At 44.6% G+C, this 25,003-nt stretch overlaps 1 protein-coding gene and 1 long non-coding RNA gene across 7 annotated transcripts in view; one reads left to right on the top strand and one right to left on the bottom strand.

Moving 5' to 3' along the window:
• The window catches only part of Ripor2 (RHO family interacting cell polarization regulator 2), a 226,230-nt gene that overhangs the window by 103,021 nt on the left and 98,206 nt on the right, over positions 1-25,003 (top strand). The window contains exons 1-2 of one of the 4 annotated variants that reach the window (XM_052157677.1): positions 7,228-7,246; positions 7,435-7,529. The exons of 2 other annotated variants lie outside the window; for them this stretch is intronic. In XM_052157677.1, coding sequence (XP_052013637.1) covers positions 7,469-7,529 — 61 coding nt within the window. In that variant the 5' untranslated portion in view covers positions 7,228-7,246; positions 7,435-7,468. Of the gene's footprint in view, positions 1-7,227; positions 7,247-7,332; positions 7,530-25,003 lie in introns of those variants that run through there. One more of the 4 variants, XM_052157676.1, reaches the window with a different exon arrangement.
• On the bottom strand, positions 1,521-17,473 carry LOC127665237 (uncharacterized). Of its 3 annotated transcripts, none has more exons than XR_007973333.1 (4): positions 17,307-17,473; positions 11,044-11,177; positions 10,318-10,578; positions 1,521-2,298 (listed from the first exon to the last, which is right to left on the bottom strand). It is a non-coding gene; the product is annotated as an uncharacterized LOC127665237 (long non-coding RNA). The 3 variants fall into 3 exon arrangements; XR_007973334.1 differs by lacking the exon at positions 17,307-17,473 and adding an exon at positions 12,269-12,448; XR_007973332.1 differs by lacking the exon at positions 17,307-17,473 and having other exon boundaries at positions 11,044-11,667.

The raw sequence follows: 25,003 nt of genomic DNA, 5'->3' as shown, positions 1-25,003 counted from the left end.
TATATATAAATATATACACACCATTATATATAAATATATACACACCATTATATATAAATATATGTATCATATACAATCATACAAATGATATATATATATAATTTGTATAAAAATAAACCCACACTCTTTAAAACTTGAAAATGTACATTATGATTTCTTTTGCTTATGAAATCTGCATTTCTGGTCGATTTTAGCCCCGCAGTTTTAAATTAATTTTTATAACAGCATCCCAGAAATACTGACCAAGCATTATGTTAAACTTCTTGTGAGCTTCCTGAAACAGCTACAATAACTGTGATGTGGGTGCTGGGAAGCAAACACGGGCCCTCTGGAAAGACAGCAGCAGCATTCTTAAACCCTGAGCCATCTCTCAAATACCAGCATCTTCTCTTTTACTAAATCTAAAATTTCTTTTTTTTTTAAGTGATTGTCCTGAGTATTATACTATCTTAGCTAAAAACAGTGTGGTTTGGTTTATTGCCTTAATGTCAAGAGTGGAAATTCACAATCTGAGCCTTTACAACCCTCTTCTCCGTCTGTTCCTTTTGTCATAGAATTTGCATATTTAGCTATCATGTCTCTGTAACATGGTAAATGTTTAATGAGTTGTATTTTAGATAGGATGAGGAGAAGAGTTAGAAACAACAGCACACCCACCCATCTTCTGGGTTTACAATGTCCTTACTTCACTGTTTTCTCCTCCTTTTTCTTGAGTCACTGCCCAGTGTGCTTGTGTTCAATATGCAGGGCTTCCTCTGCCATTTCGGTCCTTGTCCTTTATCTTTTTCTTGAAAGGTCAACTGTATTATCAGTAATGGTTGTATCGGCCTTTGCCGAAGAAGCTTTGGATCTATATTCTGGTTGAGATAGCGCATGCAGTAGTATTGTTGGAAATTGTTTTGTGTGGGATAGCTTGGGAGAGGGCTGCGGTCTCCCTTAGCTTAGCCACTGATAATTATTCCATTTTACAGACTCCATGTTCAGATTTAGTACTCCCAACACTCAAGAGGCAGAGGCAGGTAGATCTCTGTGAGGCCAGCCTGATCTACAGAGTGAGTTCCTAGACAGCCAGTACTGCACAGAGAAACCCTGTCTCCAAACAAAATAAAATACCCCCCCCAAAAGCAAACAAAAAGTCATTAGTTGAACACTAGCCACTCCAAGCAATCAAACCCTGAGCCCACAGTTCTGAGCTCATCGACTGACCATATCCAACGTTAGTCTTTCCTGAGGGGCTTTTGGGGGGGGGGGTTGGATTTGATTTTTTCGAAACAGGGTTTCTCTGTATAGCCCTGGCTGTCCTGGAACTCACTCTGTAGACCAGGCTGGCCTCGAACTCAGAAATCCGCCTGCCTCTGTCTCCCAGAGTGCTGGGATTACAGGCATGCGCCACCACCACCCGGCCCTGAGAGGCTTTTATGAGTTGTTCTCCTTTCTACGGAACAAATAGATTTATTCAATGAGCAGTTGCCTTGTAATCTTACTGAAGAAAATCCATTACTGACAAAAAACAAAAAGGAAAAAGGAAGGAAGGAAGTTTATTTTGGAGAAAATATGGCTGATCATGGCCTAGCAACAAAGATTTAGATTACCCCAAATTGCATATACAATGTGAAAGCAATATCATGAAGTTTTTATAGTAACAGAATGAAGAAAGACATACTTCAAGACACTTCCAATTCTTTGGTGGGCTCGATCGTCTTGGAGGCAGGTTACAGCCAAGTGGAGAGGCCTCAGCTCCAGCCTCAGATACTACGTGATGACTCTTAGCTTTTGGACCAGAAGAAGCCAATGATCTGCTCAGTTAATGCATTCCTAAGGAAAACTAGCGCTTTGTGTGTACATCCCAATGCTTCTCCTAGTGCTCACAAAGTCTCTAGGTCAGGAAGAGAAAAGGGCAATAAATGGCTATTAAGAGAACTGAAGATAATTTGACTCTGGACTGCAACGTTCCAAACTCTGATCAGTTAATCCTACTGAAAGTCCAGATACCCTGAAGTTTGAACAAGAAGCAAGAAGCCCGAAGGCCTGGGGAGGGCTTTATCTCCTCTTTGAAACACTGGGACAGCCATACTGTTGATGGCCATGATCTTGCGGTCACAGCACTTTGCAATTAGACACATCTTATGTGCATCTTTACTGGTGAAGTCGCCCAAAGGAAAGGCTATTTCTGGGTTTGCAATCTTTTCCTCATTCCCCGTGATTCCAGCTACTCCACAGTTTCAATTCCTCTCTCCTCCCTTGTTCTTCTTTCTACTTAGTTTGCATCTACTTAGTTCAGCTTTTAAGTTGGTGAATCTGAAACAAACAAACAAAAAAATTGTTGCTGAAGAGATGGTTCAGCGGTCAAGAACACTGGCTGCTCTCCTAGAGGATCTGGGTTTGATTCCCCACAGCCACACGGGGCCTTACAGCCTTCCAAACTTCAGTTCCAGGGAATCTGATGCCCTCTTCTGATCTCCATAGGTAGCAGGCATGCACATGCTATTTATACATAATGCAGGTAAAACCCATGTGCATACATATACACACACATGCACAAAATATAAATAAATTACAGACTGAGGTTATTGCAACCTAATTCTTCATACCAAAAAATGATAATCTTTTGTTAATATTCCTGGGTTATGCATAGATACACCGAGCACAGATATTATTACCTCAGAGCTTCCCACTGCACCTAAGCTCTGGTAGATATATGATTATTATTTTCCAAATGAATGAATGAATGAGTGCAAGAAGGAAACAGTTTCTCAGGGCAAGAGGCAGGCCTTGCACATTTGCCATCAGACATATATAACACAAAGGGTTTAGAGACCCCCAAGTGTTGCCCACCCCTGTGCTTATGGCCTTGTGAGGGCCTACATTTAGACTTAACCCATGTGTGACCAATCAGCCTTTGATCCAAGTGACTGAGGTGCGTCCTCACATTGATTGGAAGCGAATTATGTTATCCTCCTCTTAAACGGCTTTGACTGCTGTTTGCCTCACTGAGAAGCTTGGGCTTCTGCTTTCATTTCAGATTTATCCCTTCCTTCTTAGTCACAGCTCCCTCTGCACAAAGTAATGACGAATGTCTGGGACGGTAAAGGGCAATTACTTCAATCTGATCACTGTGCGTTGGATACATGTATTTAAATGTCACTATGTACTCCATAGAATACATAATTGCTATATGTCAAGTATGGCCAAAAGTATATTGTAAAATAAGTGTGATTAGCACTGTGGGCTGGGGATATGGCTCTCAGCTGCTAAAATGCTTACCACGCAATCATGGGGCCCATGTATACATCCCTAAAACCACACAACTGGGTTTCCGACCTGGAAAGGCAAACCCGTGGGATCCCCAGAGAAAGGTGGCTAGAGAGACTTAAAAGGAAAAGTGAAAGATTTCTAACATCAAATTTACGTCTCCAAACATGTGTACACACACACACACACACACACACACACACACAGGACAAAATGGAAAACATAAATAACTAATATCAGTTCTGGTCCTTAACCTGCCACAGTCTAGAATCACCTGGAATGAGAGCCCCAATGCAGGCCTGTCTAGATCAGCATGCATGTGATGGTTCTTCCTGATTGTGTTGTTAGGTGGGAAGGCCCACCGATGTAGGTGGTGCTATTCCTTGGGTTTGGGTCTTGGACTGTGTACAGGTAGAGAGGAGCCTGAGCAAAAGCAAGGCCTCGTTCTCTCTCTTCTCTTCCCGATGACTGAAGTCCAGCCTTGACTTCCTGGAAATGATGCCTTGCGTGCCTAATGATCCTTCCTCCCTTAAAGTTACTTCTGTCAAGTGTTCAACAGGAACAAATGCACTCCTCTATCCCTCTCCTTCCTATCTCCCTGTCCCGTCCTCTCTGCTTCCTGTCCCGTCCTCTCTGCTTCCTGTCCCATCCTCTCTGCTTCCTGTCCCATCCTCTCTGCTTCCTGTCCCATCCTCTCTGCTTCCTGTCCCATCCTCTCTGCTTCCTGTCTACTGAGATGTGAGCAAGCGGCTGCCGCAGACTCCCGCTGCCATGGAGCGGGCGATCACCATACCCTCCCTGGTGCACTATAACTCACAAGCCATGATCCCAAATATGCCTCCCCTCTCCGACATTGCCTTTTAGCTGGGATTTGGTCACATTCAGAGTTCATGAGAGAGACAGCTCTTGAACTAAGCTCCAAAGATGAGGAGACATTTTCCCAGTTGGGAGACCAAACAAGAGAAGAGGGGCCTTCTGGATAGAGGAAGCCATGTAAGCAAAGACTTGAAATGTTTGCAGTTGGGGAGCTGAAAATGAAGCCCATTACCCTTATTCCTTACAGATATTCTGGACAGCATGGTGTAGTATTTAAGGATGCAGACTCTGAAGCCTAGGTCAGATGTCAGCCTTTCCACCACTTACCAGACTCAAGATTTGGGCAAGCCACTTTACTCTTTGGACCTTAAACTAAATTGCAGATAATTATACCTGTATATAGGCTTGGTGTAAAAGTTCAGTAAACCAATGAGTTTAGATGTATTTCCAACATTGTATATATGTTAGCTATTATTTACACATGTTCTTTTTCCATTTTGCCCACTTGGAGATATTTATATAAATTCAATCATACTATTTGTGTTGTGTGAGATTTCTTTTAGTTTGCATAATATTCATGAAATTCATACATATAAATACATTATCTGTATTCCATTAACTTTCCTCCTTACCTAACCATCAAGCATGCACAGCTTCTCTGTCAAGTGACTGTAAAATCTCCAAACAAAGGCTGTGTTTTCTGCACCTTTGCATTCAAGAAAGTCTTCGTATCATCTATCCTGATCTTGTTAGCTATTTTTAAGACATCTCAATTGGTGCAAAGGAGACTGGAAGAAAGATGATTTGGATATAAAGTATCTCCCATGGGCTCACATGTTCCAGTACTTGGCCCCCAGCTGGTAGAACTGTTCTGGCAGGATTGTGAGACCTTTACGAAGTGTGCCTTCCGTGGAAGGAGTGATCAGTGAGACAGCATTGTGAGATATACACCAGCTGTCCCCTCTGCTTCCTCACAGCTGAGACAATGTCATCAGCAGCATCATACTCTACTGCCACAAATATAAGCCGTTCCCACCATCATGGCTTCCAGCCTCCTCTCTGATGAACTGCATCCTCTCGAATGGTGAGAGCCAAAACGGAAATTTCCTCCTTCACAGTGCTTCTGCCGTTGCCTCCATCTGATACAGCAATCTATTATGGCAGCAGGAAAAGTGACTGACTCAAGCGCTGAGGGTTACTGAGATTTTACGTAGGACATGTGTCTTGGTCCCTGTTGTATTGCTGTGAAGAGGCACCATGCCCATGGCAAGTCTTATAAAAGAAAGCATTTCCTTGAGGCTGGCTTAAAGTTTCAGAGGCTTACTCCATTATCATCATGCAGGAAGCATGGGGGCATGCAGGCAGACACGGTGATGGAAAGGTAGCTGAGAGTTCTGTACCAAGATCTACAGGCAGCAGGAAGAGAGAGACGCTGGGCCCGGCCCAGGCTTTTGAAACTTCAAAGTCCACGCCCACCCTCTAATCCTTTCAAATAATGCTACACCCTGAGCATTCAACTATATGAGCTTCCAGGAGCCTTCTTACCAAAACCACCATGGCATAGTAAAGGTACATTGTCCATCCCCACAGGGACTTTGAGATGTTCTCTAAGATGCCCCCTGGGGCTTTTAGGTTAGATGATTAGAACAGAAACAAACACAACAAAACAAAAAGCAAAACGTTCTGTGCACTGTTTTCTTAGACAGTTCTTCTTAGGGACACACTCAATGAGGCCATGAGCATGGGACAATGGCTGGCAACGGCTCAGCTGCCGTTCTCTCTTTTATCTCAACTGCACAAGATAGAACTCTAGGCCACAGTCAGCCTCCTGCATCTGGACCTACTTCACTCACCAGAAATAGCAGTTCACCAGAAATAGCATTGTCATAGGAACTGGAGTAAGGAGGTGGATGGCCAGAAGCAATGGAGATCTAGGGCAAGCTGTCTGCCTCGTGCTGTTTTTCAAGTGAACACTATTGGTTTTTGGTACAAGTCAGTTCCTCCTGTCCTAATGGGCAGTTCCTATCCATTTGCAGGAAACTTCCTGCCCTAAGAGGCAAGACACCATGTACCATAAATGATCCCCAGTCATTGCTCAATCCCAGCACACAGCATTTCCAGGCTCTCTCTGAAGGGCGGTTTCAGCCCTGCTTGAGATGACCAGTGATCCCAGCAGGACTCAGAACGTCCTCTGCTTTTGAGGGACCTCCCCATAGGAACTGGTTCACAGATGGGTCCCTCCACAGTGCTGCTGGTCCATCCTCAACGATTCTTGACCCCTGGATTAACTGCTCGGCTTACCCCTTGGAACTGACATAACTCCAAGGCAGTTAGTTACAGAATGAAGGAACAGACTCTCAGCGGGGAAACGTATCACTGGGAGTCTTCAAAAACACACAGTAAACAAGACTCTCAAAATAAACACTTTGGGCACACATATGTGACAATAGCCCCTCAACTGACACCTTCATTTGCATCTTCTCACTCTAGAAAAGCCCCAGATGCGGTTGTAACACCACACACTGGTGGAATCTGTTGAGTAGTTCTGGGTGGTGATGCAAACCGCAGGTGGTCACGTGAAAGCTGAAAGCTGGGCTTTAACTTCTCCCTTTGGGAGGGACCGCTGTGTTTTTTGTTGTTGTCGTCGTCGTTGTTTTGGTTTTTGATTTTTCTTCTTTATTGATGAAAGTCCTAAGTATCAGGATGAGTACATGTTATGCAAAGGACATTGCTTGACACAGACTGATTATCTGCTCACTGATGCGGGCTTGTTAGAACTAGAAAAAGCCTAGGTGAATACTACAGCAGGTTTAAGTGTTACTCTAAAGTTCCCTTTAAATGCATGGGTTTTACAAAAGAGAAAAACCGCCACTGTTGCTAAGGGAAACAAAGAAACTCATGCCTTCCAAATGCAGGCTTTGGTGTAGCGAAAGGCTTGCTTTACTTTCAGATAAACTGTCATTGAAGCAAAAGCAAGATATGAGAAATGTGAGCCTCTCTCTTTCAACACTACCCATTGTGTTGAGAGTCATAAACAGGAAAGCTAAGAGCCCACCGTCCTCTCAAAGAAATATGAAAGTTGGTGTTTTGAAATAGAACTTATCAAACTCTGCCTGAGTGATATCTATGCTTGAAATCCAACTGCATCCCCTTCCGAACGAGTCTTTTCTTCTCAGTGGTAAGAATTACCTCACCTGGAGGTCACACTGCAAAAAGTTTCAGAAGGCTTTTCATATGAATGAAGCTGCTTTCCTCAGGGCAGATGCGGAAGCTGCCCTCCCCAGGGCTTGGGCAATCCTCTGTGGGGAAGGAAATCCTCCCAGGCAGTGTGGCTGCTCAGAGCTAAGGTGGCTCTGTCTGTCCCAGGTTGTGAGTGCCTCCAGCTTCCTGCCTTCCCACAATGCAGTACCTTGACCCTGAGGAGCTTCTGGTGGATGAAGAGGATGACATTTTTGGTGAAGGTAAACCACACCTCTCTGGCAGAAGCCAGCCTGGTCTGCTCTAGCGTGGGGACCTTTCAAGTGGTTTGTACAAAGGACTTAAGGATTTTGAGCCAGAGAAGACAGCTATTCTGAGTGAGGTGGTCATAACGGCGTACAAAGCTAGGAAAGGACATTGCAGTTCAGAGATTGTTCCAAAGATTTTGTTTTTTGTTTTTGTTTTTGTTTTTTTTTTTTTTTTTTTTTTAAGGATTACAGCTAAGTAAAAATCTGCTTTAGGCCAGAAAAGAGAACTGAGATTTTATTCTTTGTCCCTCATATGTGTGCCTTTGATGACATCAAAAGGGAAGGCTGGCACAGTACGTTGTGCATGTCAGGACCTGGGGTAGGAACTGAATGAATGGGGCTGGAAGGCTTCTCCTGGTGACCAGCCAACCCCCCCCCACTCACCCCCTTCTGTTCCTAGATCCTTCTCCCTTCTCCCTCCCTCCCTCCTTCTATTTGGCTGCCCCCCCTTTGCTCTGTCACACTTATTTGTTAGCCAGCTCTTCAGTTTTCTTTTCCTTGTGTGTGTGTGGGGGGGGGGGTGCAGTTGACTCCTGGGTACACCTGAAGTCCTCTGGGGTCGCTTAGCTTTCCATCTCCATTCACAGACCCTCAGTTAACCGTAGGCTTAGTGTTTTAAACATGTAGGTAGTAACCTCCAGATGTCTTACTCTAATGCTGCAACAAACTGGGCCATAGGCAAAAACCTTTCTAGAATTTGGAATTGCCCAAATGGATGGGAACTGGGACTAAGGGACCTCAGATTTTTCATAAAATACCTTGCTTGGCTTTCTTAAAAAAAAAAAAAAATGGGTCAAGTAGTATAAAAGGATAATTGGGATGTAGGAGTGTACCCTGTCTCCTAAATATTACAAGTTCAACCAGGTAAGGACAAAGTGTGTGTACTGAGAAGCCCTGTGCTCCAGCCTTCTAGGATACACTTGCTATTTACACTTAGTTTGTTTCAGTCATAGAAATATTTAAAATCAGAATTTCTGACTGTGGCATGGTGACACATACTTGTAATCCCAGCACTGGCAGGTAGAGGCTGGAGGATCAGGAGTCAAGGGCATCCTCAGCTACAGAGTTCACTGAGGCTAGCCTGAGCTACGAGAGACACTGTGTCAAAAGAAAATGTAAATGATGTCGTACGATAATAATGTAGGCCAGGCATGTTGGCACACCTCTAATCTCAACACTTTGGAAGCAAAGGTGAGGGGTTCAAGGCCAGCTTGGGCTGCATAGTGAGACCTTGTTAGGAAAAAATAAGTAAAAAGCAAAAACAAGACAAAATCATGTTTGGGCTTTTATCACAATCGATGAGGGATTCCTGCAGAGCTTCGCTGCTGGTGACCAAGGTTTCTGTCTGCTGCTTTGCTGGACTGACAGGCTGAGAACTGCAGGTGTCTTGAAGTCAGGCCTTGGGCTCTGATCTTTGACTTTCCCTCGTGGAGTTGGTGATTACTTACTTAGAAACCAGATTAACAGTTACAACTAGAAATTCACCTACATTGGAGAATCTCGTCGTTTTCAGCCGCTTTTCCTTCCAGGGGTGACAATCTAAAATGTCCAGTTGATATTTTCCTATCTGAAAGGATTTTTCTCTTTTTCTATCTGGGTCTGGTGCTGAAGAGCGCCATCTACAGGTTAGTGCACAACCTGGATTAGGCACGGGACCATCCTGGAAGGAAGGCTGGTTAGTAAGACCCCTTGACACTGCAGGGCTCCGTGAACCTGCAGATCTTTCTGCCGAGCACTCATTAATTAGTATTTTATGTGTACGGGTTGTTTACCTGCATCTCTGTCTGTGTACCACATGCCTGATGTCTGGGGAGACCAGAAGAGAGTGTCTGATTCCCTGGCATGGACTTAACAGACAGTTGTGAGATGCCAGTCAGTGCTGGGAATTAAATCCAGGTCCTCTAGAAGATCAGTAGGTGAGCCCCACGCTGATCCCCCTCAACGCCATTATCTTATTCTCAGTGACCGGTGTCATTTCAGACCAGCTTTCGACTTTTGTAATTCTGTCTTGCAGAGGTTTTGCAATATTTGCAATGAAACTTCTGCTTTCTCATTGGCAACATGAGAGTGCAGCGTCTGTTTGGCTGTACTGATTAGCTTCACGGAAGGCCCCACTATTTGCCTTGTTCTTCCGTGGATCATACTGTTTAACTTACTCCTTAGAGACTTAGAGCGAATCCTTCGAGAACACCGGTCAGCGCGCTTTCATTGGTTTTCACAGTCAGGGCTCGCTGCTAGTTCGTGTGGGATCTGGTTTTTAAGTCGTATCTCACTTTAAGAAGTGCAGTGCAGGCTCCGCCTGGGTTTTACCCATTAATCTGCTTCGTGACCTCAAACAGATTGTCTAACCCCTTGTTCTCCAGTTTTCTCACTTGGCAAATGGAGCACAAACCTCCTAGGACTGTGTGCAGATTAAATCCTATTACGGGGAAGTACTTAGACTAGTACTCCGTGAACAGTAATGTACTTATGACCGCATTAACAAATATACACTCATGTAATAGGATGGGGATTCTGTTTCCCCTGTCACGTATAGTTGCAGGTTCCTCTCCGTTTTGTTTCTATTTTTCTGTTAAACTATTTCAGCTAGCATACGGAATGATGGGCTTTGTTTTTGCACACTTGTGTATATTGCACTTGGCTCGTTACCCCCTCCCCCCGGCCCCCCGCCAGCTCTCCCTCAGTCCCCACTTTGGCTCTTTTGGCTGAGACATCATTTCTACACCCCTTGGAATGACCTCACCTCTAGTGCATTTTCACCGAGAGTGCATGGCCACCCAGGTTTCCCAGGGCTCTCTGCTCTCTGACCTGCGGGAGAAAGCAGCGCAGTCCCTGCACGGTGGTTCTCTTCCCACGCACAGAAGGGAGCCACTCAGGAAGCTTGTTGTTAGGGCAACCCTGTTTCTTTCCAGCTGGCACAGTTTGGTTTTTTTTTTTTTTTTTAAAGAAAACATCTTCCCTCTAAAAATACAGGTTCACAGGTTTTGTACAGATGCAGAAAGACCTGGAAAGGGAAAAGGAAAGCAAGTAGTGCTTACAAGGTGTTTGCTCACTGCCTCTGTGAGATCCTGTTTGTTCTCTGTGGTTAGAGAAAATGTTAAGGTTCACAGAGCTAAGAAGCATGGGGTACTGCTCTGCTGTTATTTTGAGAGAGAGAGAGAGAGAGAGAGAGAGAGAGAGAGAGAGAGAGAGAAGATGTTTACCTACATATAACACCCAAGATTTTTTCCACAACTCTAATTCTCCCTCCCTCCTTCCCCTTCCCTTCCTCTCTTTCTTCCCTCCCTCCCCCCCCCACATGCACCCTTAAGAATGCTTTCTAGACATCCACGACCACCTTGTATCGTTGGAAAACAATTACTATCAGGCCATGGACTTTCTTAGAAAAGTGGGTGATTTGATTATCAAGGCATTGAAAAATCTAACAGCTGGCACTATTGGCTGTTTCTTCTTATGGTTTCATGCTTACCAAATTAAAGGGCATTCATCCATGCCATTGCTAGCAGTCTTGACAGCAGTGGACACCACTGGATGTGTTATCTTTCAGAGGACAGAACACGGTTCCTGCAGGAAGACTCAGTTCTCAGGTAGCGGTCAGTCAGCCTGTTAGCATGAAAGCTGCACCTTAGCAATCGTTGGTTGCCTCCTGTTTTAGAAGCCTCAGCTTCCACTTCCATTTTCAGAACTGCTTAATGGCTGCAGTCCAGTGTGATGATTAGAACATCACAAGTAAAACATCGCGAGTTCACAATGTGTGTGCAAAGTATCGCTTGGGCTCTTATATTCCCATAGCTGTTAAGATCTCACTTAAAGACCATATCCAACTGCAAAAGTTTTGCCAGCTCTTTCTGTTCCCAGAGCTGGTAGACCACATGGGGTACTAGCAGGGGTATACATCTCTCCTATCCTGGTGGGGCTTCTTCAGTCTCCTCAAAGGCTTCTAGGTGTAACCTCGTGCCAGGGTAGGGTGATACCCAAGGGGTACCTCCCCCTTCTCAGAAGAGGAGAGGGGAGGGGCTGAGTGAGGAAGGATGGGGGCATTGGTTAGAATGTAAAGTGAATACATAAATTAAGGAGGGAGAAGGCTTTTATATAGAGAGGAATTAAATGCCAGTAGCACTTAAGACTTAAGAAACTGGCAGATGTTTGGAACAACTTTATTCAATTTTTAAAAATAAATATCATCTTTCCCCAAGGCATCAGTCTTGGGGCTGGAGAGATGGCTCAGGGCTTAGGAGCACTTGCTATTCTTGCAAAGAACCCAGGTTCAATTCCCAGCACCCATATGATGGCTCACAACCATCTGTAACTCCAGAGTTTGACAACCTCTTCTGGCAGGCACATGCGTGGTATGTAGACAAAATACCCATACATAGAGTTAAACTAAACATTAAAAAGGAAAAAAGAAAGAAAGTTGGTCTGTGTGCTTTCCCTTCCAAAGGAAATTTTACCTCAGAGCAAAAGGCTCTCAAAATGTATCAACAATTTGTAATTAGAATGCAAGTCAAGTTTTGCCTCTCTATGTAGAGTGTTTCTAAAACTACATGGTTTCCCACCAGCCCTGACACTACTGGAGGGTCAGGACTCAGACTGGATAGCCAGAGACCTGGGATAGAACCAAAGATGCCCAGAAAAAAAAAGTTAATGAAATGATTCCTAGTGATGTTCTGCAATACTCATGGGTTGATGCCTACCTCAGTAGCCATCTGAGGGGCTTCATCCAGCAACTGGGGGAAACAGATGCAGAGGCCCAAAGCCAAACATTAGGCAGAGCTCAGAGAATCCTGCAGAAGATGTGGGGAAAGGATTGTAGGAGCCAGAGAACTCAAGGGCACCACAAGAAACCCCACAGAATGGGCCAGCCTGGGCTCCTAGGGGCCCACAGAGCAGGAACCACCAACCAGGGAGCATGCAGGGGGCTAGCCTAGGCCCATTGCACATATGTTACAGTTGTGTAGCTTGATCTTCTTGTGGGACTCCTAGAAGTGGGAGTAGGGGCTGTCTGTGACTCCTTTCCTGGCTTTTGGGACCCTTTACCTCATACTGGATGGTCTTGTCCAGACTTACTACGAGGGGAGGTGCCTAGCCTTACGGCTACATGATATGTCGTGTTTGGTTGATGTCCAAGAGGGTCAAGAGAAATGGAGGAGGAGTGGGGGAGGTGCAAAGGAGAGGTGGGGACAGGGACTGAGAGGAGAGGAGGGAGGGAAAACTGCAGCTGAGATATAAAATCATGATGAAGATGATGATGATGAGCCAGGATGTTTTGTAAATTACATTTGTCCCTTGCAACATTAAAACATGAAGGAGGGAGGAAGAGGTAAGAAATAGAGAAGGAAGAAAGAGAGAGAGGAATGAAGGGAAGGAGGGAAGGAGAGAGAGAGAAAGAGAGAGAGACAGAGAGAGAGAGAGAGAGAGAGAGAGAGAGAGAGAGAGAGAAAGAGAAAGAGAGAGGAAGAAAGGAAAATTAAATCCAGGAAGCTCAGACTGGTTGAAACTGCACAGAAAAAGTAAGGGAAATAGGATATAAGCCTTGGTAGAAAGTGTTGGGGCAGGGGGCAGTGTTCTATAATAATTCTATATTCCATATCATCTAAAAACATATGATAATTGTATTATTAACTGTATTTAATCTTTCTCAAAAAAAACATCTGGAGTTCTCAAGTGGACCCACATGGGATTGAAAAGCAGGCAGGAAGAGGCTGTCTTAGTTTGACGGAGTGAGAAGAATTGGATACTCTCTGCTTTCACTGTTTGCCAAGACTGTTTGGATCCGTTTCCAGCCTGGGTTCCTGGATAAACAGTTTGGATGGAAATCATTTCCCTGCACTCTCACAGGGTCCGGAGCAGACACAGACCTCCCCACAGTTATTCATGCCTGTGTGACCTCGGCCTTGGATTACTGAACATTCTCTTCCCATAGATGTCTAGGAAGCTTTCTTTGGCTGGTGCCAGCAAGATGGTGTCATTTCAGGGGCACAAACCAAAATAGCACACTGAACTAAAGCTATGCAGGCCAGCCCAGCCACCAGTCTACCCTCTGATTTATGGCCTTCAGTGACCTCACAGTGACCTATTTAGATCTGCCGATGCTAAAAGGGGTTTGATAGTACAAGCTGGGCATGCCAAATGTTTATTTTAATATTTTGTGAACAGCCAGAAAAGTCTGAACATTTTAGGAAGACTGGAAGATATATTTGAGCACTTATTTACAGAACTTGTCTTGAAAACTAAACTTCTGTACATACCCATTATAGACAAGAGAGGACAACGGAGTGAGAAAAGAGAGAGGGAAGGAGAGAGGGAGGGAGGGAAAGAGAAGAAGGGAGAGAGAGGGAGGGAGGGAGAGAGGGAAGGAGGGAAAGGAAAAGAGAAAGTAGTTAATAGTTAAGTAGTTATTATGACTAAGATGTTGAAATAAATTGTGAGTCTAGCCTTTCCTTCCTCTTTGATAAAAGGTATTTACTCAAGTCCATATCTCTATTGTGTAGTATGATTCTAGAGTTATCTATGCCTAGATTGTTTAAAATCATAAAATCATAAAGCACAAAAATGTTTCTTTTAAAAAAATCACTGCTATTCTGAGAGTGTGTGACATCACGTGCTCATCAGCAAATGGCTTCAAGAGGAAGCACTTTGGCACACACAGTGCTGCAGTAAGTACCTTGCACACAGAGTGTCTGATGCCACTGCTAGTCTTAAATTGTGGACTTTTTAGCACCCAGGCTTAGAACTCAGGTAAGGCAGCAGTAAGCTGTTCCCTGTGTGAATGATGAGAAATACTGATGTCAGAGGTAATGATAATGACTTTAATGATGGCGATGATGAGGACGGTGGTGAGGACAATGGTAGTCCTGGTGGGGATGGCGGTGCTGATGGAACTGATGGTGGCTGTTGTGATGATGATGGTGGTGCTGATCATGGTGATAGCAATGGTAATCATGATGGTAATGGAGTCATGATGTTGGTGCTGCTGATAGGGGTGGCAATGATGTTAGTGGGGATTATGGTGATAGTGAAGATGAAGATGGTAGTGGTTTTAGTGATGGTGGTGGTGATGATATTTAATGTTTGTTGTTATGGTAATCATGATGGTGGTGGTTGTTATGACCCGAGGGTGACTGCGGCAGCAGCAGAGAGACCACACCAGGCCAAACAGTTCCACGTGGGGTTTATTGAGGAGGGAAAGGGCAAAAGTGGTGGTAGAAAGAGGGGGGGGAGAGAGAGAGAGAGAGAGAGAGAGAGAGAGCTGCTATGGATGGTGATATGGTCACAGGTAAAGGTGAGCCCAGTGGACTCTGGGAACATGGTGACTGTTGCCTTGGCAACAGGTGTATAGGTCGCGCTGTCATAGGTCTCGATGCCAACAGTGGTCCTGTTAATAATGGTAGTCATGATAATGACAATGATAGACAGGATATTGGTGGTGATTATGGTGGGGATGATGATGGTTGTTGTCCTCATGGTCTTGATGGTGTGGTAATGGTAACGATCATGGTGGTAGTAGTAATGGTGATATGGTGATAGTCATAATGATAGAGGTAGTTGGGATGATGACAGAAGTTAGCCGTGATGGTGGTGGTGGTGGTGGTGGTAATGGTGGCGGTGGTGGTGGTGGTGGCAGCAGCAGTGGTGGCATAGTGGTGGTCATGGTAAAAGTAATGATTATGGTGATAGTACTAAAAATAATAGTGACAGTGATAACAGTAATGGTCATACTGATGTTTGTCTCTCAAAAAAAATGGCTTATAAATTCTTTTAAGAAAGAATGTATAAAATAATGCAAAATCCTCAAGGGCTTCCTATCTCGAAGTAGCTCATTCTCCCTCTAGTCTCCTCAGCTGTCCCAGCACAGTGGGTTTGTTCAGTTCCCTCTTCCACTCTTGGCCTTTGTCACAAACCATCGAGAGCGGGCTTAGTGAGGGCCATGGTCTGATGAGAGCACAGCCATTGAGACTGCTGCCTTCAGATGCTTCCTGGGACTGTAGCGCGCCCTCGGGCTCAAAAGCTGAAGCCTGCTGCCGTCTGGTTTTCACCATGTGGCTGAAGTACGGCTCAGAATAGCCCAGTGCTCAGCACAGAATAAGCTCATGATTGCTTCTCTATTTTTTCTTGCTTTCATTGATCTGGTCTCCACTTGAAAATGCTTTCCTTGTCCAAAGCAATGTATACTGTGACAGCGCTGAAAACAGAGTATTAATACCCTGAATATATTAACTAGTGCTAGAAATTAATATAACAGTGATTGTTCCTTATCCAGCTAGTCCCCAAATAACCACACAGAGATCTTTTAATATTTCAAAGCTTAGGCCTTAGCTGGGCAGACTCTCAACTAGCTAATCTAAATTTACCCAACCACCTACTTCCATCCAGCCACATCGCTAGCTATACCTTCCAGGCCCATTGGCACGTCATCGCCTCTCGTGTCTCCTCTTGAAAGGCCATCCTCTTTCTTCTTCCCAGAGTTCCTTTCTCCCTCCCAGGAAGTCCCAGCTTCCACTTCCTACCCATCAGATTTTTATTAAAGTCAATCAGAGAATGCCTTAGGAAGATGGACAGGGACATACCTTCACACAGTGTACCTAACATTCCACTCCAGTGGAGAGGCCCCAGTTTCCTTCAGAAACGCCAGCATTGAGAAATCCCATCTTTAACAGTATTCTTAACAGTATTTGGACCTATTTCCTTGGTGAATATTTCCTTGGTTTACATCACAGTGACTGCCTCTCCCATCACCACTTAACTAAGTGCTTTTACAAAAGTAACTTGAGAAAGGCTAAACTTTACATAGTTATGAAAAACACCTCTAATACAAAGTTGGTGCACACACTTAAAACATTTCTTTCCAGGATTTTAGAACAATTAAGATTTTCAGTGAAGCCTCTATAAGGTTCCCTCAGGATTTTGTTTTTTGCTTCTCCTTAATTTCCTGGAGGAAACCTTGACAATTTGTTTTTATGAATTTATGTATAAATATGTTCAGTATTTATGACAAACATTTGCTTGCTTAGTGCTACTCCTACTACAAGAGACAAAAGAGCAGGTGACTTGAACCTCATACTGATCCTCTAGATGGGAACTAACCAACAGAGGTTTTCAGAGTGTCACCTGCCAGCTCTGACCAGAACATATGACTGGTTAGAGAGGTTGAAAATGGCACCCACTGCAGCAAGACAAATAAGAACTGGATCAATACAATTCCCCCCTCTACCTGGAAAGAAAGTAGAAAAAAAAAGCTGATGGCAGGTTAAGAGATCGATCTTCTTTGTGTAGAAAGACAGTGTGAATTGAATTGTGCAGGACAGAAAAGGGCCCACGAGGGGTGGGGAGATGACTCTAGTGCTCACCATGCAAGTGCCATGACCTGAGTTTTGATCCCCAGAACCTGTATAAAAAGCCCAGGTGCAGTAGTACATGCTTAGAATCCCAACACTAGGGACAGAGACAGAGGCATCCAAGGCTCATTGGCCACCTAGCCTTGCCAAATTGATGATTACCAGGTGGAGAGATAGACTATCTAAAATTAAGGTAGAGGAAAACATCCAACACTGACCTTGGTCTCTGCACATCTGCACACACACACAAGTACTTGTACGTGCATTTACACACACACACACACACACAAGTACTTGTACGTGCATTTACACACACACACACACACACACACACATGCACACACAGACAGACACACATGCACATAAAAAAAAACAATGAGTCATCAGAACTACTCACAGTGAGTCAGTGGCTTTCTACAGTGCTCTTGGTCTGGCCAGGGCCTTCAGCCTTCAGGCTGAAGGTAGCCTATTGCCTGCTTCTACTTCTGCAAAATGGGAAGGCTTTCACAGAGTAACATCTATAGCTGATGTGATGACAAGAGTCTTGAACTCAAATAAGCAAAACATTGTCCCAAAGAATTATATTCTTGTCTTAGAAGAACGCTATTATTAGAAATTCTTGATTACTATGGTATTTTCAATTTGTCAGTAAGAACCATGTGATCTGCTGTTTTTTCTATCATTGTGGTTTCTGGATCATTTTTTCATTTTTAACCTCTTCCCCCACAATGCCTAAAATATTTACTAACTTCTTCTGTAGAGAAAAAGCCTGCTGGTCTCTGGTCTAGTTAGGCCATTAATTTCAAAGTCATTTCTATACTTATTTTTATTTATGTGTACTGGTCTGGAAGTCTATATGTACACAGTGTGTGCAGGTACCCTCAGAAGCCAGAAGGTGTTGGATTTCCTGGAACTGGAGTTAAAGGTGATTGTGAGCTGCCCAAAATGGATGGTGAGAACTGAACCCTGGTCTTCTGCAAGAGCAGCAAGTTCTCTAAACAGCTGAGCTGACCGTCCAGCTCCTTTCAAGTCACGCTGCCTCTCTTAGGGTCACTGAGTTTCTCAGGTACCTTTTTTTCTGTAGCACTGTCTTACATCTGTGCCTTCTCTCTATGAAGTTCCCATGTGAGGAGGATTGATCCCCTGAGCTTAATTTTATTTCCTCTTAGAGGGAATATGTGTCATCAAATTGTGTTGCCTTTTAATACCACTTGGAAAGGTGATTTTAAAAAGTTGGTATTTCAAAACAGACTGTCCTGTTTTGGACAGGGGAGGAGAGAGAAGTCAATATCGTGAAAGAAAAAACCCAGGAGGACCAACGCTCTCTTCTCCCACTCCAGTGATAAAGTAGCCGGAAGGAGATAAGCTGGAAGGAAATGTCCCGTTTGAGGGAGGGGCTCAGGATTTTTCTTGGTTGCTCCTCTTAGATTTCTCTCTCCCCTTGACTCTGGGCTCACAGGTCCCTGGGACTTCCTTGTGATGAATGACTGCTGTGCAGGAACAACTCCAAGCTCTCTTCCTCTGTGCTTGGAGTTGATGATGAGATGCCCCAGTTTACCAAGGAGCAGTGTGCTAGATCTTATGCAACATCTTCCACGATATCTTTCTGTTAAAGGATTACATGGAGTTAGCCCTGTCTTTGTCATCCCTACACAGTACCAGCTCAGAACTCTTTCACTACCCCCATTCTGTGAGGCAGATCCGTGCATGTCTGCTCACGTGCATGTTAATTTGAGAATGAAGAAGCCTTTGCAAAATAGACATGACAAAAGAAAGCTAACGTAAGCACACACACACACAGAGAGAGAGAGAGACAGACAGAGAGAGAGAGAGAGTGTGTGTGTGTGTGTGTGTGTGTTACAGACCCCCCTGTTGCTAAGTACTGGAAGTACCAGGAATGTCTAGTTCTATTAAGCATCTTTGGGAAGTTCTCTCAGGCTGCAGGGGAAGAAAACGCTGCCCCTAAAAAGACAGGAAACTCTCTTGTGCACTGTTGGTGGGAGTCCAAGTGATCCAAGTGGTCCCACAGCTGTGGGCAGCAGGGTAACAGCTCTTCAAAGCATTCGGAATGGAGTGACCATACTATCTGGGTCCCCCACTTCTGCATATACAGGAACTGAAAGTGGGGTCTAAGATGTTTGTGCAACATGATTATTCATAGATGCCCAAAAGGTACAAAGCAACTCAAGTATCCACTGAGGGAAAATGGAGATACAAGGTATAGTGTGTGCAGACAATGGAATATTAACTGTTTTTCAAAAACAATGAAGCCTCAGTGTACATAAATCTTAAGGACATTATATTATGGATAGTAAATCAATCTCAACAAATGTAAATGCTGCATGATTCCACTTATATGATGAATTTACAGTCTTCAAGTTCATTGAAACAATAAGTCTTCCCAGGGCTTGGATAAAAAGTGAATGGTTGAAAGATATATATTAAAAGATAGAAAAAGATAAAAAGTAAATAATATTGCTTAAAAGGCTTACAGTTTGGGTTTTGCAAAGCTCTGGAGATTGGATGCTAGACACTGGAAACAAACATACTGAACTCTGCATTGAAAATGGCTCATTAAGTGTGGGCTTGCCTCAGGAGGCTAGCGGGGGGTGTCAGGTCCCCTGGAGCTGGGGTTACGGGCAGTTGCAAGCTGCCCAGCATATCAGCTGGAACCCCAACTCTGGCCTTCTGAAAGACCATCAAGTATTCTTCACTTCTGGACTGAGATGCTAAATAGTATGTTATGCAAGTTTTACCACAACTATTTGTGTGTGTAACTATATATATATATATATATATATATATATATAGAGAGAGAGAGAGAGAGAGAGAGAGAGAGATGTATATACATATCAGTATTTGAAAAGTTAGTTCAAAATTCTGGGCAGCCTTTCTTTTGAACCTCATAACTCTAACATAAAAGAACCAAATTTCCACAAAAGACAAATTTGATTCTAGGGAGCTAGTCCAAATCAAGGTGGACGCTATCTGACACAATTTTAGAACAATATCATTCTTTCTGGTGTTTCTGAAGTTTTAGGATCAAAGTCTTGGGTGTGGCAGCCTACCCCACCAAGCTAGCCATGGCCATCAATCATCAGGCTTACAGAGACAAGTATGAACAAAAAGCAGAGAATCGATATTTATTCAATATAGCCACATTGGGAGCAGGAACAAAGAGATCTACCAGCCCTCACGTCTGTCTTCAGGGGCATAGTCATGGGGTTTCTGGTTAAATAGGAGTATAAACTGTTTATCAGTCCTGGTCAAGGGCTGGTCCATCCCATCACTGACCCATCTTGTCTCTAATTCTGTCTGTTTTGCAAAGTAGTTTAGTGGATTGTCAGAACTGTGTAGAATCTCTTCCTGAGAGGCAAGTTCCTCCTGTAGCTGAGGTCAAGCCTTGAGCCTTTCCCTTCCGTCAGCATGGGATTCCTGGGACCCATCTCTCAACAGCCCAAAGCTGAAGGGTGAGACCCAAGTGTTTCTCTTTAGAATAACTTTGCTCTTGCCAGCACTTTTGCATGTGAAAGCTTTAGATAATGGGAATTCTTTCTATGAATTCCTGCCTAATTGGGAACAGGTCTAAGGATCTCTGCATAAATGTTTTGTGATTAGCCCTCAAGGAGGCTCCTGAGACGGATGACACCCACAGCAGATGTGGTCTCCTGAAGAACTTCGGAACTATTTTTCCACCACTGAAAGACTGTCACTGGAAGCCTGCCATATGCTGGCCTCCGTTCTATTCTGGCTCCTGGGATCCAGCAATGACTTCAAAGTCCCTAAAGTCCCAGGTCTGGTGAAGTCACACAGTGTTAGAAAGGGGAGACACAGACAGGAAAAGATGCAGAAATGTCCCATGTTGGGGGAGAGACGTGTTGTTGACAAATGAGGTGCAGGATGGGAAGGATCAGGCATGGCCGCCCAGGAGGGATTGCCTGACAAATGCCAGAACCTTAAAGGAAGTCGAAGTCTGGCCCCGTGGATGCCTAAAGGGGAAGTGTTCCAGGAATAGCAAAGAGGCCACTGTGTCTGCAGCACAGTGGGAACAGCAGAGAGTGGGGGGTGAGATCCAAGAACTTGGTGCTTGAGGAGCTCCGCCACTTGCAGAGCCCTAAAGAGTGTGTGAAGACTCGAGTTTTCACTTTGTACAAGACAGGGCTTATTGGCCAGGGCTCAGCTGAATGATGTAATCATACCTACCTTCTCAAAGGCGCATGCTGGCTGTTCCCTTGACAGTAAAGAAGGGCTCAGGATGTACCTCAGGTGGTGGAGTGCCTGCTTAGCATGCAGGAAGCCCTGAGTTTGGTAAACTAAGCATGGTAATACAAGTCTGTAATTCTAGCGATCAGGTGATGGAAACCAGCGAATCAGAAGTTCAAGGTCATCCTTGGCTACATAATGAGATCTGGATCAGCCTGGAACCTGGAACACATAGGCTCTGACCAAAAAAAAAAAAAAAAAAAAAAAAAAAAAAAAAAAAAAGCAGAATCCAAAGGCAAGCAACCAGTTGGAACACTGTTAGAGGAATCCAGATGACAGCTGGTAGAAACTCTACGAGACCCTATTGTGTCTGAGCCAGGAATATGTATGTGTAGTGGGACAAGTAGGCAAGAATGAAACCAAGTTGGGCTTGAATATCTTGAAGGGTAACACTGCTGTTTGTTTCTTGAGATGACGGTGGCTGTTAAGAGAACTGGTGAGGGCTGGGAAAGCCAGTGTGGGCTGAAGAGACTGGAGTCAGGTGTGGGCAGTCAAGCTCATAGAAATGGGGATGGCTTTGGGAAGTCCTCTATGTACTCAAAATGGTGGAGACTCAAGAAATGTCTGTTGATACGTTGACTGTAGAGCAGCCTAAGTATACATAAAGATTATCCATAGATGTAGCTCTAGTTTGTGGGAATCGAAGCTATAGAAATCTCTGTAGCCTGTTCCAGAAGACCGGAGTTCAGCAATGCAATACTAACTGTTGGAAACGCTCCAGGGAGGGCCATGGAAAGGCGAGGGAGAAAGGGCTAGAATACCTTGTGCAGGTATAGGAGTTCTCACCTGCAGATGTGAGAGCTTTGTATCACTGGGAGCTGTGTGTCATACACCTGCTAATTGTAGATGTGTGTACGCAAACTGCCTCTGAACGCACTCTCAGGCTTTGACGCTCTACATACCCAGTTGTAGTGCTTGCCCTTCCGCCATTTGGGTCCAAGGTTGTATGTACCTCACAGGTTCTCTGCTGGAGGTGACCTACAGGAGTTATTGATTTATTCCACCTCAAAGAAGGAAGCAAGGGTGTCTCCCTCTTCTTAAACTAACCTTTTGCTCTTCCCTAAGTCACACATCCATTAAACAGTCAAGAGGTAGCAACCAGCTTACTCCCTCTTATTTCAACTCAACCCCCACATGCTGTTTTCCATTGTTTCTCTTTATTGTCATCTTTCTGTAAGATGGTCCTTTGCAGCATGGCTTTGTGTTGGAGCACATTACTTTTTCAGTGCTGGAGATCAAACTAAGGACCTTAAAGAGAACTCTAAGCAAGTACTTTATCACTGAGCCATAGCCCCCTTCCTCTTTGTAGCCTAGAAAAAAAATTAAAATAATCTATTACCATACCAGGAACTCTCCCAAATTCTGAAATAGATAGTCCAGTACTTTTCCATTACCAAGCATTTGAGTTGAATAATGTATCTATTGTCAAACAAAAGGCCAGTGCATTCTGGTTCCGGAAGAGGCCCATATGTCTGAGAATCAGCTCGGAACCTCCAGGACACCAGGCCTTCAGCTGTGGGAGTTGAATTCCTCTGTAAATTCGGCATCCAAGGCTGAAAGGTTGACTATTTAGAACCCGCCAAGGGCTGAACCTTATTCTGGTTTAGCATCATCTGTGTGTGCAGAGAGCAGACTGGAGCAGGTGTTCACATTTATCTTTCTCAAGTAGCCTCTTGAGGCACTTTGGAACAGAGTCCACAAAAGAAGAGGCTGAAATAGAGCCTTCCAGCCATCCCCAGCTTCAGCCCAGCCAGAAGCCAGCTGTTTTGGCCTCTCCTTACTGCCTAATGAAAATAGCTGGGTTCAGTAGGAGATTGCTGGCAGAAGCTTGGAGATTTGCTTAAACCAATATCCTTGGCTTTATTACCGTTGCTGTGAAATTTTCAGCTCTAACAGCTCAAGCATGAATGACCTATTTTGAATGTGACAGGCATTGCGGCTTCAGCTGCGTGAATAATTTATGAGCTGAGCACGCTGTCATCACTCTGATAGTATAGCTCTCTCCTTTGCCTGGCTAATTATGGAGGGCAACGATGTTCTGTCCTGTTGTCACAGCTCCTATGCGAAGCCACGAGGGACTTGTGTGTGAGCAAAGGGAAGAGAAGGGAAGGGAAAGAGGGGACTAGGCCAGGCCTCCTCGCTCCCACTGTTAAACCAAAGAAGTCTCCGAGGGGGATAGATTTCCACCTGAACCTCTGCAAAGCGAAGCTGTGCAGAGCCCTTGGGATGGATCTGATATCCAGCATCCTGATTTTGCATCACATGTGTGTTAGCTGGGAGAGGTGGGAGCTGTGAAAGGGACTTAGGAAGGAAAGAGATGTTAGATCTTGGAGCTCGTTAGGATTGCTAATGGTTCCAATCCTCGGGGACTGAGCTGAGTTCAGAGGCTCCCTTTCCTATGAGAGCTGAGGCATAGACTGCATGGGGGTGAGGGGGCGTGGAGGCGAGGGGGAAGCCTCAGTAGGCTCTTCCTCATGGGTGCCCCCCTGTTTTAAGCCATTTTGAGGTACTTCTAGCTCTCTCCAGCTGTGCTTGAGTAATGGCAACTCACTTAACCTCTATGTGGCCAAACAGAAATCACACTTCTAACTAAGTATGAGGAGAGGAAGCGTAGCCTAGAGGTAAGGGTCATCAGGCTCCTGTCCCTGTCATTCCTCCCAAATCCACCTCTGGCGTCAAAGGGCTCGAATTCAGGAATTAGAAAGGACCTGGTCTTTGGGGAGACCTCTGCCAAGCTGGAAAAGGGATTAAACAAGATTACAAAGGAACAACAGCCCTGACCTGACGTGGAGAAGAGGAAAGTCCATTTACAGCAAAGGGCCACCTGAGTGAGAAATATTTAAAATATGAAGGATTAGAGAAGAGATTTTAAAGAGTTCTCTTTTTAAAGTCGTGTGTGTGTGTGTGTGTGTGTGTGTGTGTGTGTGTGTGAGTGTGTGTGTGTTTTAATTGATCTCAGATGTAAAGTACTCAGGGAAGGTCATTCAGCAATCATTTCGGTCCCTAATCTCTTGGAGCCAGCCTTACCCTGGAGAAGCTTGAGGGACTGGATTAACTGGTTATTCTTCCTACTACATCAAATAACCTACAAAATTCGGTGCGGGTGGGGGGGAAGCTTTGTATCAGTTTAAATGCATGGCTGACAGGCAAATCCCATGTCTTATCGGTCCGACTTTCTCTTTAGCTCTTCTTCTTGTCTATACAGACGTCACTCAGTCCTCAGCAATCTCTTTCTGCTGATTCCAGGCATTGTGCTCAGCCCTGCTCCGAGCTCCACCAACCTAGGCTGTTTCTGGGCCAGTGGTAAGGGTCTCTGGTACCTACACTCACCTGTTTGCAGTGGCCATGGCCGAATGGTGTCTCCAGCCACGAGCATAAGCTTGAGGTTCCTCGGGCTTCCCAAGCACTGGGTGGGCTGGCCCCAGGATACGCCTGTCTCAGCACCACAGCAGTGGGATTACAAGAGAGCACCGCCACGCTGAGCTTCCTTACAAGGGTTCCTCAAGTGTTCCTCCGTTCCTCATGCTTGTGGAGCGAGTACATCTAACCAGCCCAGTAGGTAGTTCTTAATGAGGATCCACCAGGAAAGCCACAATTTGGAATAATCAGAAGTTTCATCAATAAAGAGATGAATCCCAGAAGCACGGAGGGTACAGGTGTTTAGGAATCAACAGCATTATGGAGGAAGTAGATAAAGGCCATCCTCCTCCCCTGGGGTGCGGGTGGGAGTTATCCTTTATAAAGGGACACAGCCAGCCAAGATGACCTTAAGAGGAAGAGTCTGGAATTCATACCTTGAAGGATGCCATTTACAATGAGCTACAGGGCAGA

Source organism: Apodemus sylvaticus, chromosome 14, assembly GCF_947179515.1.
Source record: "Apodemus sylvaticus chromosome 14, mApoSyl1.1, whole genome shotgun sequence".
Taxonomy (NCBI): Eukaryota; Metazoa; Chordata; class Mammalia; order Rodentia; family Muridae; genus Apodemus; species Apodemus sylvaticus.
Note: the sequence above shows the minus strand (reverse complement) of the source record. Positions and strands in the feature narration are given on the sequence as shown.